Source organism: Dipodomys merriami, unplaced genomic scaffold, assembly GCF_024711535.1.
Source record: "Dipodomys merriami isolate MVZ:Mamm:240054 unplaced genomic scaffold, mDipMer1.0.p SCAF_92, whole genome shotgun sequence".
NCBI lineage: Eukaryota > Metazoa > Chordata > Mammalia > Rodentia > Heteromyidae > Dipodomys > Dipodomys merriami.
The window spans coordinates 3797130-3814174 of NW_027206535.1; the positions used below are offsets into that span (position 1 = coordinate 3797130).

The window sequence follows — 17045 nt, forward strand, 5'->3', positions numbered from 1 at the left end:
CAAGATGGTGCTGTTTGGTGGGATCTGGGAAACCTCTGCTCTATGACCATCTGTGCTCAGCTGTATTGCTGTTTAGCTCTGTCTTTGTCTACTGGTTTTAACTTTTATTCTAGCAGCCCCATCACCATGTTCTGCTCATCCTTCTTTTACTCCTGCCAGGTGTTCATTGTTCTCTGCTAGGCTGCCAGAGGAAAGCACAAAGGAATAAGAAACTGGGTCCCAGCTGGGCGCCAGTGGCTCACACCTGTAATCCTAGCTACTCAGGAGGCTAAGATCTGAGGACTGCATTTCAAACCAGCCTATGTAGTCTACTGTCTCTTATCTCCAACTAACCAACAAAAAGTCACAAGGGGAGGTGTTCAAGTGGTAGGACATTAGTCTTATGTGAAAAAACCAAGGAAGGAAGGAAGGAAAAGGAAAGAAACTGGATCCTTCTCCTAAATTTGAAGTTTGATTCTGGGGTTAACTTACTGCATGAGTTTAGACAAGTAGCTTTCCCTCTCTGGGCCTGTTTGAGTTCTTTCCACCCCTCCAGTGTGACTAATGTGTGGTTTGCTCCCCATTTCCAGTTAGGTGAGAAACTCCCACTCCTTACCACCCGCTCAAGCATTCATGATTCTACTCCTGGTTCAGGGAGTAGATCTTGGTGTAAACCATTTTAGTGGTATTTTTAACATTTTTTTTTTCCTCTTGATGGAATAATGATGGCTGACAGGAAAATATTTGGGAAACCCTGAGCATTCCAGCCATCGCCTGTCATGGTTCAGTGTCTGTTCCCTTGGGCTTGTATTTGCTGCTGGACACATTCCCATGCTGGGACTCTTTGATTCTTGGCCTCCTTTTTGGAGATTTCTGCAGAAACCTTGTTCTCATGCAGCAGTGTGGCCATGAGAGAAAGCCCGGTCCACATCCCTGCTCCTGTAGGGGTGCGAAGCCCATCAGGCTGGCAAGGAGTCACTGATCATGTTATATATTTTTGTTGTACAAGGTGAAAGGAAGGAAATGAAATTGTTAATAGTGCTTATATCTGATGATGACGGTCCTTCTATCTTCTATCCTATGTATGAATACATATAGTAATCTATACAATAGATAAAAATAATATAGTACTTGGCATAGTGGTATATGCCTGTAGCCCTAGCTTCTTGGGAGGTAGAGGTGGGAGGATCACAGTCTGGCCATGCAGAAGTGTAAGACCTAATCTGAAAAATAACCAGCTGGAGGTGTGGCTCAGTTGGTAGAGTACCTTCCTAGCAAACACAGGGCCTTAAGCTCAAACCCTAGTACCACCACATAAATAGCTAAATAAATGTTTCTTTAGAAACATATAAAGACTTTTTGTCTTACTTTTTTTTTTTTTTTTGCCAGTTCTGGGACTTGAACTCAGGGTTTGGGTGTTGTCCCTGAGCCCTTCTACTCAAGGCTAGCGCTCTACCACTTGAACCACAGTGCCACTTACAGGTTGAGTAGTTTATTGGAGATAAGAGTCTCATGGACTTTCCTGCAAGGGCTGGCTTTGGGCCATGATTCTCAGATCTCAGTCTCCTGAGTAGCAAGGATTAAAGGCCAGAATCCAGATTAAATCTTGCACTTCTTTTTGGTCAGTCATGGGGCTTGAACTTGGGGCCTGGGCACTGTCTCTGAGCTCTTTTGCTTAAGGCTAGTGCTCTACCACTTTGAGCCACAACACTATTTCTGGTTTTCTGGTAGTCAATTGAAAATAAGAATCTTATGAACTTTCTTGCCCAGGCTGGCTTCAAATCGTGGTCCATAGAACTCAGCCTCCTGAGTCGCTGGGATTATAGTTGTGAGCCACATGTACCCAGCTAGTTTGATTTTACTTTTAACTGACATATAATAATTGGGCCTCTATATGAATACAGTAAGATGTGGCTTTTCTAATTTTGCTGAACTGAGGCCTTGTACATGCCAGGCAAGCGTTTTACCTCTTGAGCCATGTTTCCCTTCCCCTCAGCTCTTTTGTTTGTATTTCATTGTTAGATAGCTTCTCACTAATTTTGCACTCATGACCATCTGGCTTCTGCGTGCCACTATGTCTGGCCCAATGTGATGTGTTGATGATTGTGAACATTGTGCAAAATATCTTTCAAGGCTACTACATTATATGGCTCTATTATTATTTGTATAGATAGTGCCTTAGGGAAATCTTTAGTTATTTCCAGTATCAGGCTTTTATTTATTTTTTGGTGCCAGCTAGTTACTGGGGCTTAAACTCACAGGGCCTTGTACTCCTGATTGGCCTTTTCTCTCAAGGCTGGTGTTCTACCACTGGAGCCAAATCCCATTTAGAGCATTTTTTGGTGCTTAATTGGAAATAAGAGTCTTAAGAACTTTCCTCTCTGGGCTGGCTTCGTACCTCAATCCTCAGATCTCAGCCTCCTGAGTAGCAAGGATTATAGGCATGAACCACCTACACCCAGATAGCATTAGGTTTAAAAAAATAACATTGTGGGGCTGGGAAGATGGCTGGCTCAGTGGTAGAGTGCTTGCCTCGCATGCATGAGTCCCTGGGTTCGATTCCTTAGCACCACATAAACAGAAAAATCCAGAAGTGGTGCTGTGGCTCAAGTGGTAATTCACTAGCCTTGAGCTGAAGGACAGCACCCAGGCCCAGAGTTCAAGTCCCATGACTGGCAAAACAAACAAACAAACAACAACAACAACAACATTGTGATGATCTTTATTCTGCTTTGGAGCCCATCTGATAAGACTCTAGGATCCATGACTTAATAATGATGACCCATCTTTCTATCTGCAGAATCCAGGAGTACTCCAGCCGTGACTCTGTACCCTGCCATGCAGGTGAGCCCATGTTCTTGTAAAAGGGTCAGGGTAGCCATGCTTGGTTGTTAGGAGTGTGGGTGTCACCAGACAGAATTGGGTGTCCATCCCAGCTCTGCTGAGGGGCAAATCTTTTATCCTCCCCAAGTCTCTGTGCAGGGATATAGCTGTTCCATCCTGGGGCCTGGAGAGCATGGAGCAGCCCTGCCTGATGCATTGAATTGCCCGGTGTCTAGCTACTGCTGCATCTCTGGGCCTTTTGGACATGATGTAATGCCTTTGCTTTCAACAGATGCACTTTATCTGAGTCTTTCCCCTGTGGATGCCTGGTATAATTTGCTGGAAAGAGGATTACCTCGGAAGCTGCTTAACAAATTCCTTGAGTAATCCAATTTTCCATCCAACTATATCTCCTACCATGGTCCTTAATTCCCTCAATGCTAAGCCATTCTGGGAGCTGGGCAGCACAGAGAAGGGAGCCTGGGCTTCTAAAGCTCATCCAGGCAACTTCAGCACAGCTGCCAGTGAAAGCCATGCCCTTAGGCTAGAGAGTTCCCAGTACAACTCCTAGGGAAACTGACACCTCCACTGAGGCCTGGTCCACCTGTAAAACTCTGAGCCACGCATCTTATTCAGTCTTCCTACTCTTCTTCTCTTGCTTCTGAGGCTAGGGATGGATCTCAGAGCTTTGCACTTGATAAGCAAGCATTTGTTTTATTTTGCCCATCCTAGGGCTTGAACTCAGGGCCTGGGCCCTGTCCCTGAGCTTCTTTTTGTTCAAGACTAGCACTCTAGCACAGTACCACTTCTGGCTTTCTCTGTGCATGTGGTACTGAGGAATCAAACCCAGGGGCTTCATGTATGCTAGGCAAGCACTCTACCACTAAGCCATATTCCTAGCCCAGGCAAGCATTTTTTTATGGGCTCAATTTTCAACCCTTCTCATTCAATCAGTCCTCACACGATTCTACAAGGGAGCAGAACTGAGGCCCCCATGGGCTCAGAAATCTGCCCAAGGTCACAGAGGTTGGATGCTGGTAAGTGTTGGTACCTGCATGGAAGCACCACCTAAAGGGGCAATTGCTGAACACCCAGTGTGTGTGGGGTGGGGATGGGGAGGGGGGTTGTGCCTTCCAACTTTTGGTGGAGAAGCAGACAGAAGCTACCTCTAGCATGTCAAGTAAGGATACAGATATTGCAAATAACGGTGATAGTGGGAGTTTTGTGAGGAAAGAATGCTCTGGGTGGGTCAGGGAAGCTTTGAGGAGGAAGTGACATCAGGCTGGGTCTGAATGATGGAGAACTATGTAGAGCCGGGCCTGGGATGAGCGCTCTCTCTCTCTCTCTCTCTCTCTCTCTCTCTCTCTCTCTCTCTCTCAGACCACTGCTGAGGAAGAGGAAGATGCCAACAGGAGTTCTCCAAAAGCAACAAGCCTCCCAGGTAAGGGTTGGAAATTGTTGGAATCCTGTAGAAAGTTTTTCTGGAGTTTGCAGAAAATCTCTTCTTTGGACAGTTGGCCAAGGATTAATAGCAACAATATTTCTTTATATGCTTAAGCTTGATCTATCTATCTATCTATCTATCTATCTATCTATCTATCTATCTATCTATCTATCTATCTATCTATCTATCTTTGAATTCAAAGCTTGGGCACTGTCCCTTAGTAGTAGGCTTGTGCTTTACCACTGAGCCACAGCTCCACTTTTGGCTTTTTTGGGGGGATGGTTAATTAGAAATAACAGTCTTATGGACTTTCTTGCCCAGACTGGCCTCAAACCACAATTCTCAGATTTTAGCCTTCTGAGTACCTAGAATTACAGGCATGAGCCTACCAGGGACCTATTTAAGCATGATAATGTGTGCTAAAATATAGTGAGGGGCCAATAGGATAAATCAGTGAAGTTATTTGGCAATTGGCCTACAAAACAAATGAGTGTGATGTATACCTAATTTCAGGAATCTGAACTGGAAAATCATTGAGGGGAATTTCTGATTTGGGTGCCTTCAGTTCCAATGCTTCTCATTTCTTATAACCCACAAAACCAGGAAAGCTTACCAACATTTATTCCAGAAAAGCCATGGACTGGGAATGTGGCCTAGTGGTAGAGTGCTTGCCTAGCATACATGAAGCCCTGGGTTTGATTCCTCAGTACCACATACACAGAAAAAGCCAGAAGCGGCACTGTAGCTCAAATGGTAGAGTGCTAGCCTTGAGCAAAAGAAGCTCAGGGACAGTACCCAGGTCCTGACTTCAAGCCCCAAGACTGGCAAGAGAGAGAGAGAGACAGACAAAGAACAGAGAGAGAGAGAGAGAGAGAGAGACAGAGACAGAGACAGAGAGACAGAGACAGACAGAGAGACAGACAGAGAGACAGAGAGAAGAAAGGTCGTAGGTTCTGTGTTTGTTTTACTCAGAGTAAACATGGAGTCCTGACTTCAGAGTTCAGTACTTGAGCAGCTACAGCTGATGACTCTCAAGCTTAAGGAAGTCCCAGCTTGGTTATCCTGCAGATTCATGTTCATACCTCAGCCTTTCACCTGCAGTGCCTTCTAGTTGCACAGCCTTGTTGTGGTATTGCACATCTAGGAAGTACCTGCTAAATACTTAGGACTGAGCTTGGCACAGCTAGGGACTCAGTACCTGGTCCATCCCTGTTCTCAAGAAGTATGCTGGCTGTGGGGCTGGGAAGGTGGCTCAGTGGTAGAGTGCTTGCCTTGCATGCCTGAGGCCCTGGGTTCGATTCCTCAGCACCACATAAGCAAAAAGAAAAAAGCCGGAAGTGGCGCTGTGGCTCAAGTGGTAGAGCGCTAGCCTTGAGCTGAAGAGCTGAGGGACAGCGCCCAGGCCCAGAGTTCAGGCCCCATGACCGGACCCCCCCCCAAAAAAAAGAAGTATGCTGTGCTGTGGCAGCCTTGGGCACAGTAGACTAGTAGCTGTAGCAAAAAGGGGATAAAGCAAGGTGGATTGAGAGAGCACAGCCAGCTGGTGCCATTTGAAACGGGCCTTGAATGGCATGTGACAGGAGATAGGGCATCCAAGGGCAGCTGTGGAGAAAGATGCTTGAGTTTCCCTATATCCTTTTTCCTTTTTGCACCTTTGAGGCTTCAAACAAAGCCTGACACATGACAGATATTCAATAAATATTTACTGAATAAAGGGATAGGTATAATGAGAGAATGAAATGTTAATAAATAATCCAATAAACATTCTGCTGTTTCCATCAAGATGTGGGATACCCTTGAAGAGATTGACCCTGTGGCCCATAGTCATTTGCCAGTCTGGGTTCATTCGTGGCTTCAGCAGGGGCTAGTGGCATCACAACCACAGTGGTTGCCTTTAGGGAAAGAAGAGCCTGAGTCCTGGGTCCACCATGACTTCTCACCAAGCCAGTGAGAATGATGGTTTTGCTTAAATGTCCCCTATGCCCAGGTCAACAGTTGTAAAAAGGGCATTGCCCGGGAGAGACATGGCTACTAAGGAAGCTAGATTGTTCTTCCTTCTGCTTGATGAGATGTTTTGAAGGACCAGCTTTCTGCAAGGCACTCTTGGAGCAGTTAGGGAGTATAATAGTGAGAAAGGCCCCATGACCTCTGCTTTACGAGAGTCAGACTAGAGGAAGAGCTGGGGGAATAGCCAGGAACACTTGCCCAGATTGGAGTAGGTGACCTCACCTCTTCAGAGACAAAAAAAAAAAAATGGCAGAGTCAAAACTGGACAGCAAAGGTGGGAAGGTCATTTGGGGAGAGAAGCGGGGCAGTGGGAGGGGAAATCCGAGGGAAAGGGCCAGTGGCACATCCAATAACCAAGAGAAATTCAATGGCTGGGGCTTGAGGACCAAGCTGAGGGGTGGTGGAGGACAGGCAAGAGATGACATCCCAATGCACAAACACTTGATTGAAAGTTTCTGAGCCTCTTTGGCATGGCCCTCAATGGAACTGCAATTGAGAAGTCCCCAGAACCTTCTATTTTTGGCGTTCCCCTGGTCCTGTGCCTGTGGGGGCAGACTACATGCCACCACCAGGAAAGCCATGCTGAAAGTCAGTGGGTGTCTGTGGCTGACCACAGGAACTCAGAAACCGAGCTTGAGGTGTATGTCTCACCAAGAAGTGGAATCCTGGGCTCTGCCAGATTGTGCTGGAGCGATCCTAGAGCTGGTTCTGGCCAGAAAACTGGCAGCCTTTTGCTATTTACCTGAGCTGTTTTCTGTTGGGGGTGGGAGGGGCTTCTGTGAGGCTTTCCACAGCCAGCTGAGTTGCCCTTCTCTCCCTCTCCTCCCCCTCCTCCTCCTCCTCCCCTTTCCTTTCTTTTTTCTTTCCTAGTACAAGATTCTTCTTCCTCATCACTGCCCACATTCCTGGCGGCTGGAGGCAGCCTGGCGTTTGGGTCCCTCCTCTGTATTGGCATTATCCTGAGGTAAGATGGGCTGTGGGGGACAGGCTGGGGGAGGGGAGGTGGCTCTGTTCTGTTCTTGTATTTCTTAGTTTTCCTTTGTACATCTGGTCATCAAAATTTGCAGACTATTTGCTCATTCATTTCCTCACTCAGCAAAAGCATACATATGACACATGTAACACACAGCACCTGTTTCAGGGGCTGTAGGAGACAGTACCATCTAGAGAGGAAGCCAGATGTGGAGAGGTAATTTGCAGGAGTGGCCAAGGTTCAACAGAGCAGAAGTAGGAAGGAGAACAGACTGACACTTTAGGAGGAAGTCAGCTGATCGGATGAGCAGAGAGCTTGGTGAGCTATCTCTTGAGGCACTTCTCCACTTCTGGCTTTTTTGCTAATTAATTGGAGATAAGAGTCTTAGGTTGGGCTGGGAATGTAGCTTAGTGGTAGAGTGCTTGCCTAGCATGCATGAAGCCCTGGGTTTGATTCCCTAGTACCACATAAACAGAGAAAGCAGGAAATGGCAGTGTGGCTCAAGTGGTTAGAGTGCTAGCCAGGAGCAAAAGAAGCTCAGGGACAGTGCCCAGGCCCTGAGTTCAAGCCCTAGGACTGGAAAGAGAAGGGGGTGGGGGTGAGAATCTTCTTACGTGAGCCCCTGGCACCCAGCCTGATTTTCAATGAAGTAATAAAGGAGCCATTCCCTGCCTGGGAAGGGATTTCTCACTTTACCATGGGCACACACTTGAGCATTTTGCTTCTATTTCTGCATTATTTCTTCAACAGGCTTTGCTTGGAATCTACTACATAGCTACAGAAGTGGATGTCAGATGGCTTCTGTTTGTCAGATGAAGAAATTAAAACTTGAAAGGGTTGTTATTAGTAAGAACAAGGCCAAGATTCAACCCCAAAGCTCACAATCTATGGATGGGGCCTTATGGATCATTTAGTTAAATTCTTTAATTGACAAATGAGGGAACAGGCCAAGTAAAATGCTTGCCCAAGTACAAGCAAGACCCAGGCTGGAGCACATCCTGGAGAGGCTTGCCAAGGCGCCAGCCTGCTATTAGCCTGGCTAAGATAGGGCCCAGCAAGGTCTCACCGTGGTCTCTTAGCCAGCAGCTCCATCATGGTGGGCTATTAACCACTAACAGAGATGTGTCAGAGCCAAGTTTGCTTACCTGCTAATGATGCTTGGACGCTGGCTGATTGCTAAACAACCAGACTCTCTGCAGCACAGAGCAAATGCCCTGTACCCCAGAAAATGTATCAGCAATTTATTTCTTTTTCTTTTTTTTTTGTTGGTTGTGGGGCTTGAACTCTGGGCTTGGGTGCTGTCCCTGAGCTCTTCAGCTCAAGGCGAGTGCTCTACCGTTTGAACCACAGTGCCACTTCCGGTTTTCTAATGGTTTTATTGGAGATAAGAGTCTCACAGACTTTCCTGGCTGGGCTGGCTTTGAACTATGATTCTCAGATCTCAGCCTCCTGATAGCTAGGATTACAGGTGTAAGCCACCGGTGCCCGGCTACAGCAATTTATTTCTTAGCCTGGTGAGTTTCCATTTTCTTTTGTATTTGGTAAAGTTATTTAGAGAGACTCATTTCAAAGGAAAAACTCCACTAGTTCTCAAATCCCTCTTGTCAAGAAAAAGCTATTGAGAGCTAGGGATGGTGGCCTGCGCCCGGAATCCCAGCTAGTCAGGAATCATAGGTAGGAGAATCATGATCTGAGGCCTGCCCAGCTTTTTTTTGTTTTTGTTGTTTTTTAAAGTATGAGACCCTATTGGAAAAATATTAAAAAAGCAAAGAAGGGCTGGAGGGATACATGGGCGGCAGAGCTCTTGCTTAGCAAGTTTGAGTCCCTGAGTTTAAACTCTGGTATCACTTTTTTCTTTCTTTTTTTTTATTTTTTATTTTACCTGAACTCTGGACCTGGGCGCTGTCCCTTAGCTCTTCAGCTCAAGGCTAGTGCTCTATCACTTGAGCCACAGTGCCACTTCCGGCTTTTTCTGCTTATGTGGTACTGAGGAATCAAACCCAGAGCCTCATACATGCAAGGCAAGCGCTCTACCACTGAGCCACCTTCCCAACCCGGGTATCACTTTTTCAAACCCACCTGTACCATGAGGAAGTGTATTTGGCCTCTTGCTGGTCTCAAGGGTGTCTTTGAATTTAGGATTTTCAGAAAGGGGTTCTCTTCTCAAAATATCTCGAGGAAAGCTCACCTTTCTCCATTGCCCATCCAGCTATTAAAACAACAACAACAATAACTGAGGGCAGAGATAGTTTCATCTTGGTTAAAAATATTGGTAGAGGGGCTGGGAAGGTGGCTCATTGGTAGAATGCTTGCCTTGCATGCCTGAGGCCCTGGGTTCGATTCCTCAGCACCATATAAGCAGAAAAAACTGGAAGTGGTGCTGTGGCTCAAGTGGTAGAGCACTAGCCTTGAGCTGAAGAGCTGAGGGACAGTGCCCAGGCCCAGAGTTCAAGCCCCACGACCGACAAAAAAAAACCCACAACAACTCAGTAGAGATTGTGGTTTGTGTGTGTTGTGTGTGTGTATGCCTGCATGCACATTTGTATGTGATTATTATAGGTAATTTGCTAAATATTGACAAATAGAAAAGCATTATTCAAAGATGGCCACTGTTAATTTTTTTAAGTGTAAGCAAGGATATATTTTGATATAGCAAAGTTAAAGTAGAGAGAAATAGGAGAAAGAAACATTCTCTGCTTCTTATTCAGGCAATGAGAGTTAGAGACTCCCACCATTAATTCTTAAAATGTAAGTGTGGTTAGAGTTTAACAAACTACAGAAAAGGACACATGCATAAAGGTAAACACATGTGGATTTGTAAAAAATGAACATAGCAGGATCAAAGACAGTATTTAGGGTTTTTTTTTTCTGCCTAAGTTTCTTGTTTGGTTTGACTTAGCCATGATTATTCAGAACTCTGAATCCTACTGGTTAAATTTAGCATTCTCACATAAGCATTTTTTTCCCCATAGAATTTATAAGCCTCACTTATATTAGCAACAGATTCCTCTAGTAGGGACATGTATCCAAATTCACTTAACCAGACTCCTCATATTTGGGCATTTGGATATTTTGCTTTTATAAATAACACTGCATCGAACATCTTTGTGCTCAAAGCTTTTTCCTTGCTCTTATTTGTTTAGAGTGTATTCCTAGGAGTTCCTGGGTCAGAGAGTGAGAATATTTCACAATCCTGAGTGTAGTGTACCCTTGGTCTTTTTACAGAGGAGGAGAGCTTCACTCAAAGACTGGGAGGTGGAGACGGGGCGAGTGGGGGGGGGGGGCAGAGATCCAGTAAGCACCCCTGTGGGGCTGCCTTCCTGTGAGGTTTCCAAATGGCCAAACCCTAAGTAACACTCCCCAGATTGTTTATTCCATTGGATAACAGGCAAAAAGCCAATGGCAGATACAGCGCCAATGGCAGATTTGGAGCCAGCTATCAATTATTTATCATAACAAGGACAGGAATAGCCTGCTGATATAAAAAGAAGCCGAAAGAAAATGCTCAACTCCCTTAACTTTTTTTTTTTTTTGTCATGGGGCTTGAACTCTTGGCCTGGGCTCTGTCCCTGTGCTCCTTTTGCTCAATGCTAGCACGCTGTGACTTAAGCCACAATACCAGTTCCCCCGTTTTCTGAGTAGTTTATTGGAGATAAGAGTCTCATGAACTTTCCTGCCCCAAACCTAGATCACCAGATCTCAGCCTTCTGAGCAGCTAGGATTATAGACGTGAGCCACTAGCACCAGGCAAGTAACTGGGATTTGGTGGGATGGAGGAGAGAGGAGAGGTCACCAAGCTCACTCACTCTCTGTTCTGGGATAGTAGGCAGCAAGTTGAGCACCACAGGGGAAACAAAAAGGAGGCAAGGAGGCCCTGGCTGGCTGCCTCTCTCAGCACACTTTGTCTAAGCCCCCGCCACCCCTTCAGGAAGGAGACCTGACTGTACATTTGAAGATGGATATCACCATCTCATCTTTCTTTGAGCTGTCAACTGACTGCTCGGTGACTGAGTCCTGGCTTTGGGCCCAGAGTTTAGTACAGAGAGATGTCTATCTCCTTCCTGTTTAACCTTGCCTTTCCTGCCAGCTGAGTCAATGTGTGCCCAATGGTGCCCACGTTTGAGTGTGAGCCTGTCACTGCTAGGTGGCTTCCTGGGCCAAGGTGGACTCTGAGAGTAGAGGACAGGAGTGCGGTGGAAGGAGCTCAGCAGCGCTGTCCCTGCCGATAAGGCCTGGTTGTGATGATCTGCCTCCTGCCAGCCTTCATTTGACTTGAGAGGCCCATTTTCTTTCTTTTTGGGGGGCAGGGGGGTCTGGTCGTGGGGCCTGAATTCTGGGCCTGGGCACTGTCCCTCAGCTCTTCAGCTCAAGGCGAGCGCTCTACCACTTGAGCCACAGCGCCACTTCTGGCTTTTTTCTTTTTTCTTATGTGGTGCATGTGGTGCTGAGGAATCGAACCCAGGGCCTCTGGCATGCAAGGCAAGCGCTCTATCACTGAGCCACCTTCCCAGCCCGAGAGACCCATTTTCTATCCTGGCTACCAGAACAGTTTTTCTTTTCTTTTCTTTTCTTTTCTTTCCTTTCCTTTTCTTTCTTTCTTTGTTTCTTTGTTTCTTTGTTTCTTTGTTTCTTTCTTTCTTTCTTTCTTTCTTTCTTTCTTTCTTCCCTTCCTTCCTTCCTTCCTTCCTTCCTCTCTCTCTCCCTACCCCCTCCCTCCCTCCCCCCCCTCTCTTTCTTCCTTTTAAGTAAATGGATTTGGAACTGCTGATGTGTACCTAATAGGCAGCCTCTGGAACAGGACAAATTAAGGGACTGTCAGGGGACTTCTGAACGCTCTGAAGGGACACACATTCCCCCCTCCCCCACACCTTCCCTCTTGGCCCAACAGCAGATATATATTTTCTCCCCGGTGTTTGTGAAACTCACCAGCCATTAGGAAGATTGTGGAACTTCTGCTGATTGGATGAATAGTCCCCACTGCTTTGAGCTGAGCTGTGAGTGCCAGGCCACTGGGGCTACCAGCTGTTGGTGTTTTTCACTGTGGGTTCATCTCAAAGGGAACTTAACCTCTCTGGTTTGTCTTTGTGTGTGTGTGTATGTGTTTGTTTGTACATGCGCATGCGTGCCAAGGCTCAGGAGGACATGGAAGTCACAGATTCTGAAAGAAGACAAGGCGAGCATTCAGCGGCCATGTTCCTTGGAGCAACCCAAGCCTACCATTGTGCTTGTTCCTCTCCTCGCCACACCAATGACCACCGGCCATCCTGGGTCCATCAGCACTTTGAGCCACAGCCAACCAGATGCCAGGAACCCACAGAGCGCTTATGACATGGGCAACAGAGACTGCTTCTTCCCCAGATAGTTGTCTGGGTGACAGCACCAGCTGGTTCAGCTCAGGGCTCTTCACTGCCATTCCTGCTCATCTCAGGGTGGAGGCTTCAGCCTCACTGTCTCAGAAGAGCCTTGTGGAGATGCTTGAGTTTTCAAGCCTCCCTTCCCAAATGCTCTGCTTCAGGACGTCATATGGAACCCAGGGAGCTATGTGGAGTCTCCATTGGACACTGGGTGTGGAGGAGCTGCTGGTCACCCCTACACACCCCACAAGCTACACCCTCAGCAGGAGGATGGCATTCCAGCCAAAAGGGCATCCATTTGCCCATCCCATGGTTCACTGCGAAGCTGAATCTTCTGGCTCGAACTCACCACACAAGTGTCTTTGCCATTCTGTTTTGTGGAGGCCTGAGGATGGCTATGTATAAGTCTCAGAGGCTGGGGAGGAAGCTCTTTCCTGCCTTTCTTCTCCACACTTGAAAAACACACAGCGGGTGGGGTAGGGAAAGTTCCATGAATAATATCTCAGGGCCTGATGGTTTGAAGTGGAATCATAATTAGTTCCTCATTTGCATTTTGCTAAATGTGAATGATAACCCTAGGCATTTGCTGATTAGAGAAGCATTTCCCTCTGTAGATCTCAGGACTCTGGGAGGGAAAAGTTGGGGAGTTAGAATTGTGATTCTTTGTGGTAGCTGAAAGGGGAGAGCAGAGCCTTGAAAAACCAATGTTCTCAGTCTCCCCAAACAACCTCAAAGTGGGCTGGCTGGAGGAGGCCTCTGCCAGTGCAGACAACAAAATCGTTCCACTGCAGAGGTGGTTGATTCTGATTTCAGCTGGACCTGAGCAACTAGGAGAGTGATATTCATGTGAAAGGAAAAATTAACTCAGCAAGGATATACTTTGATTTTTCTTTTAAAACCTACTGTTTTGAGATGCTGGAAGACCCTATATTCACTTATCACAGGGGAGGAACACGGTAATTTCCTCTAGTACAATACCAAGGCAAGTGAGAAAGGAGGAGGAAAAAATAGTTTCGCTATGAGAGACAAGATTCTGGATTCTGTTTCTTTTCTTTTTTTGTGCCAGTCCTAGGGCTTGGTCTCAGGGCCTGGGCGCTGGCCCTGAGCTTTTGCTCAAGGCTAGTGCTCTTCCACTAGAATCACAGCTCCATTTCAGCTTTCTATTGGGGGTGGGGTCCTTTATTAGCGGTAAGAGTCTCCCTGGCTACTTTAAACTGTGATCCTCAGATCTCAGCCTCCTGAAAAGCTATGGTTACAGGCATGAGCCACTGGCACCTGGTTTCTTGTTATTTTGTGTTTGCCTTTTAAAAGTGCAGAAATAAGCTGCTTTTTCTCTGCTTTAGAAAAAAAAAATCAACTGTAACTGCCCTCTCCCCTAACCCCCAGGGATAGTTAGGAAGGAAAGGGTGTCCAACTTCCTGTCCTCATGCCTCCCACTAGTACTGAGCAGACTCTTAGAAATTCCCCACCCCTGGGCCTAGGCGCCCTGTTACCAGAGGGAAAGTTTATTAGAAAATCCCCTACCCTGGTGCCTTCCTTTTTATGTAGTCCCTTCAGTTGTATTCTTTTACACAGTTTCTTGAGTCATGCTCTTTTACACAGTCCCTGAAAGCACTCATCAAGGGACTGACCACCTCACCTGACTTCTCTGCTGGGGCTTTGAGGACTCATCGAGGTTCATGGTCACTCGGACGGAGAGTGGAGCTGGGATCAGAATGAACAATGCAGCCACAGACTCCAGGTTCACCAGCCCACAAAGCTTTTCTTATCTTTTACCATTTTAACAACACCATCACCACCAGACAGGCGGCAGGGGATGAAAGCCACCATAGTTTGTTTGCTGTTTGCCACGTTCAAGGCATTACTATCTTAAGCAAGTAGTGAGCTCCATCGCTGGTTCTGTATGTTTTAGGTTCCCCTTGCTGTCTTAGTAAGTTGTTCAGAGTGAAGCAAGGCTGGGTATCGGTGGCTCATACCTGTAATCCTAGCTACTGGAGAGGCAGAGATTGGGAGTATCATGGTGCTAGGCCAGCCTGGGCAAAAAAAGTTCAAGAGACTTCCATCTCAACAGAAAAGGCTGGGTATGGCGGTATGCACCTGTCATTCTAGCTACTTGGAAGAATTAATCACAGTCTAGGTCAGGCAGGGATGTGGGACTCAAAGACCCTATCTCAAAAATTATCAAAACAGGGGCTGGGAAGGTGGCTCAGTGGTAGAGCGCTTGCCTTGCATGCTCGAGGCCCTGGGTTCGATTCCTCAGCACCACATAAGCAAAAAGAAAAAAGCCGGAAGTGGCGCTGTGGCTTAAGTGGTAGAGCGCTAGCCTTGAGCTGAAGAGCTGAGGGACAGCGCCCAGGCCCAGAGTTCAGGCCCCATGACCGGACCCAAAAAAAAAAAAAAAATTATCAAAACAAAAAGGGAACTGGATGCATGCCTCAAGTGGTATAACACCTGCTTAGTAAATGTGAAGCCCTGAGTTCAAACCCCAGTAACCCCACCCAGTCCCCCCCCCGCAAAAAATAAGCTAAGCAAATGTTCATGTTTTTCCTCTAGTTTCTTGAGAACAGCAAAAAACGCTGTGAGAGAGAAATATTAGAAGTGGGGACCTGCGTGAGTCAAGGTGGTTCTGTGCCAAAAGATCTCTAATTCCTTACATGGTTTTACCCACTTATTACCAAAGCTAGGCAGAGTCTTGCTGAGTAGTGGAAGATGTGAAAACAGATAGCTCATGATGTCTGAGAACTAGGCAGCTTTGATCTCCAAATTGAGACTGCTTTCATTATTATTGCAATGAAACTGTTTTTAATATATATATATATATATATATATATATATATATATATATATAGAGAGAGAGAGAGAGAGAGAGAGAGAGAGAGAGAGAGAGAGAGAGAGAGAGAGAAAAGACATTTTCCTCCCTTAATTTCTTATAAGCTAGTGTCAATGAAGAAAAAGTCTCTTGTCTTTTCTGGGCTCAGGCCTGGCACAGGTATATGCTGTAAGCTTTCTCTGCCCTGAAAAATCTCCAGTGAGCGAACTTGCATCTCACTTCGACCTGATTTTCTGCAGCCCAAGAGTAGCCTCGTACCTTCAACAGCACTGTCCCTCACTAACACCTCTAGTCATCACCACACAACCAGATGTGGAATGTTGGGGCAGAACTCAGATTAAACATGATCACCTATACTTTCAGGTGGGTAAAATAGAAAAAGATATGCTGGATCGAGATCTAAAGCAGTCGTTCATTCTTGTAGCATTAATAGAATATTTTTAAAAAACATTTCAGAGTGGCATAGGATTTGCATATAAGACCTTGGATCACAGTGCTTTGTTTAGCTGGCCAGCAGGGCTCTGAGCTTGCCCTGAGTTTCTCTACCACTTCCCTGCTGTTTCAGGAGATAGAAAACAGGTCATCAAGGTAAGGTGTGGAATCTGCTGCGGTGACTTGGTGGGGAGCCAGGTTGGTGGAGCCCAGATGGGCAGGCTGGGACTGGTCATAGATTGTGGATTTCTTGGAGACCTTCAGGAATGTCTTGCCTGGCTTCTTCTGGGCTGGGCTGTATCCTCTCATCACAGGTCCTTACCATGGCTGACCCACTTGCACATGATTCTTACACTGGCTCTCCAGGAGAGTTGGTGAGAAATTGTCATTTAGAAAGACTGGGAAACCCATGATCCTTTCCCTTGCCATAGTCTGCAGTGGGATTCTCGCTAGAGAAGTTGGGTCAGCTGGTTTAGGTGCTGTGCCAGGTACTCCCAAGTGTCTCCTGAAGGTCCTGACAGGCTTGTGTTCCCAATGTGGCCAGGTGCTAGTTCTAGGGAGTGTCTGTGACAACCTTTACCACTATTAAAGAATACTATGAAGTTTGTGAAAATATGTTCATACATCTACTTTTGAAGGAAGGACCGGAACAGCATGTAGCAAGCTGGTAATTAACAGAGACCTCACTGGATTGAGATCACATCTGTTAAATAGGATACCTCAACTCTACCTTGTTTTGTTGGAGACAAATCATACTTTTACGGTTCCCCTTTCTCCCCCCAATTATCTGAAAGCAAATAGCAAAGGATTATGTCTGTACAGTCAGTTTGTGTTCTTGCAATGCTTTTCCTATTTGCCACTGATTTTATGTGTTAAGTGAAAATCGCAAATGTTTGAAATAAATAATTTCTAAAAATACACTTGAAATGTAATCTTGCTTTGACTCCCTGGGTCATATAAAGGAAAGCTTTGTATGATTGAGGAAGAGAAAGACTGAGGAAGGATGAGTATTAAATAGAACTTTCTCTCTCTTTGGTGCCCATACTAGGTCTTGAACTCAATGCCTTGAGTTGTCCCTTAGTTTTTTGGTTTTTATTTTGTTTTTTGTTGAATGCTGGTTGGTGTTCTATCACTTGAGCCACATCTCCCTTTCTGCCTTTTTGCTGGTTAAATAGAGATAAGAGTCTCATGGCTTTTCTACTC

General features: G+C 46.1%; 1 protein-coding gene across 1 annotated transcript in view; it reads left to right on the forward strand.

Annotated features, from left to right (window-relative positions):
* The window catches only part of Il6r (interleukin 6 receptor), a 54751-nt gene extending 37989 nt beyond the window's left edge, over positions 1 to 16762 (forward strand). Inside the window, exons 7-10 of the mRNA XM_070013921.1 lie at positions 2780 to 2823; positions 4183 to 4243; positions 7124 to 7217; positions 12357 to 16762. Coding sequence (XP_069870022.1) covers positions 2780 to 2823; positions 4183 to 4243; positions 7124 to 7217; positions 12357 to 12588 — 431 coding nt within the window. The 3' untranslated portion in view covers positions 12589 to 16762. The remainder of the gene's footprint in view (positions 1 to 2779; positions 2824 to 4182; positions 4244 to 7123; positions 7218 to 12356) is intronic.
* The last annotated feature ends 283 nt before the right edge of the window (positions 16763 to 17045 follow it).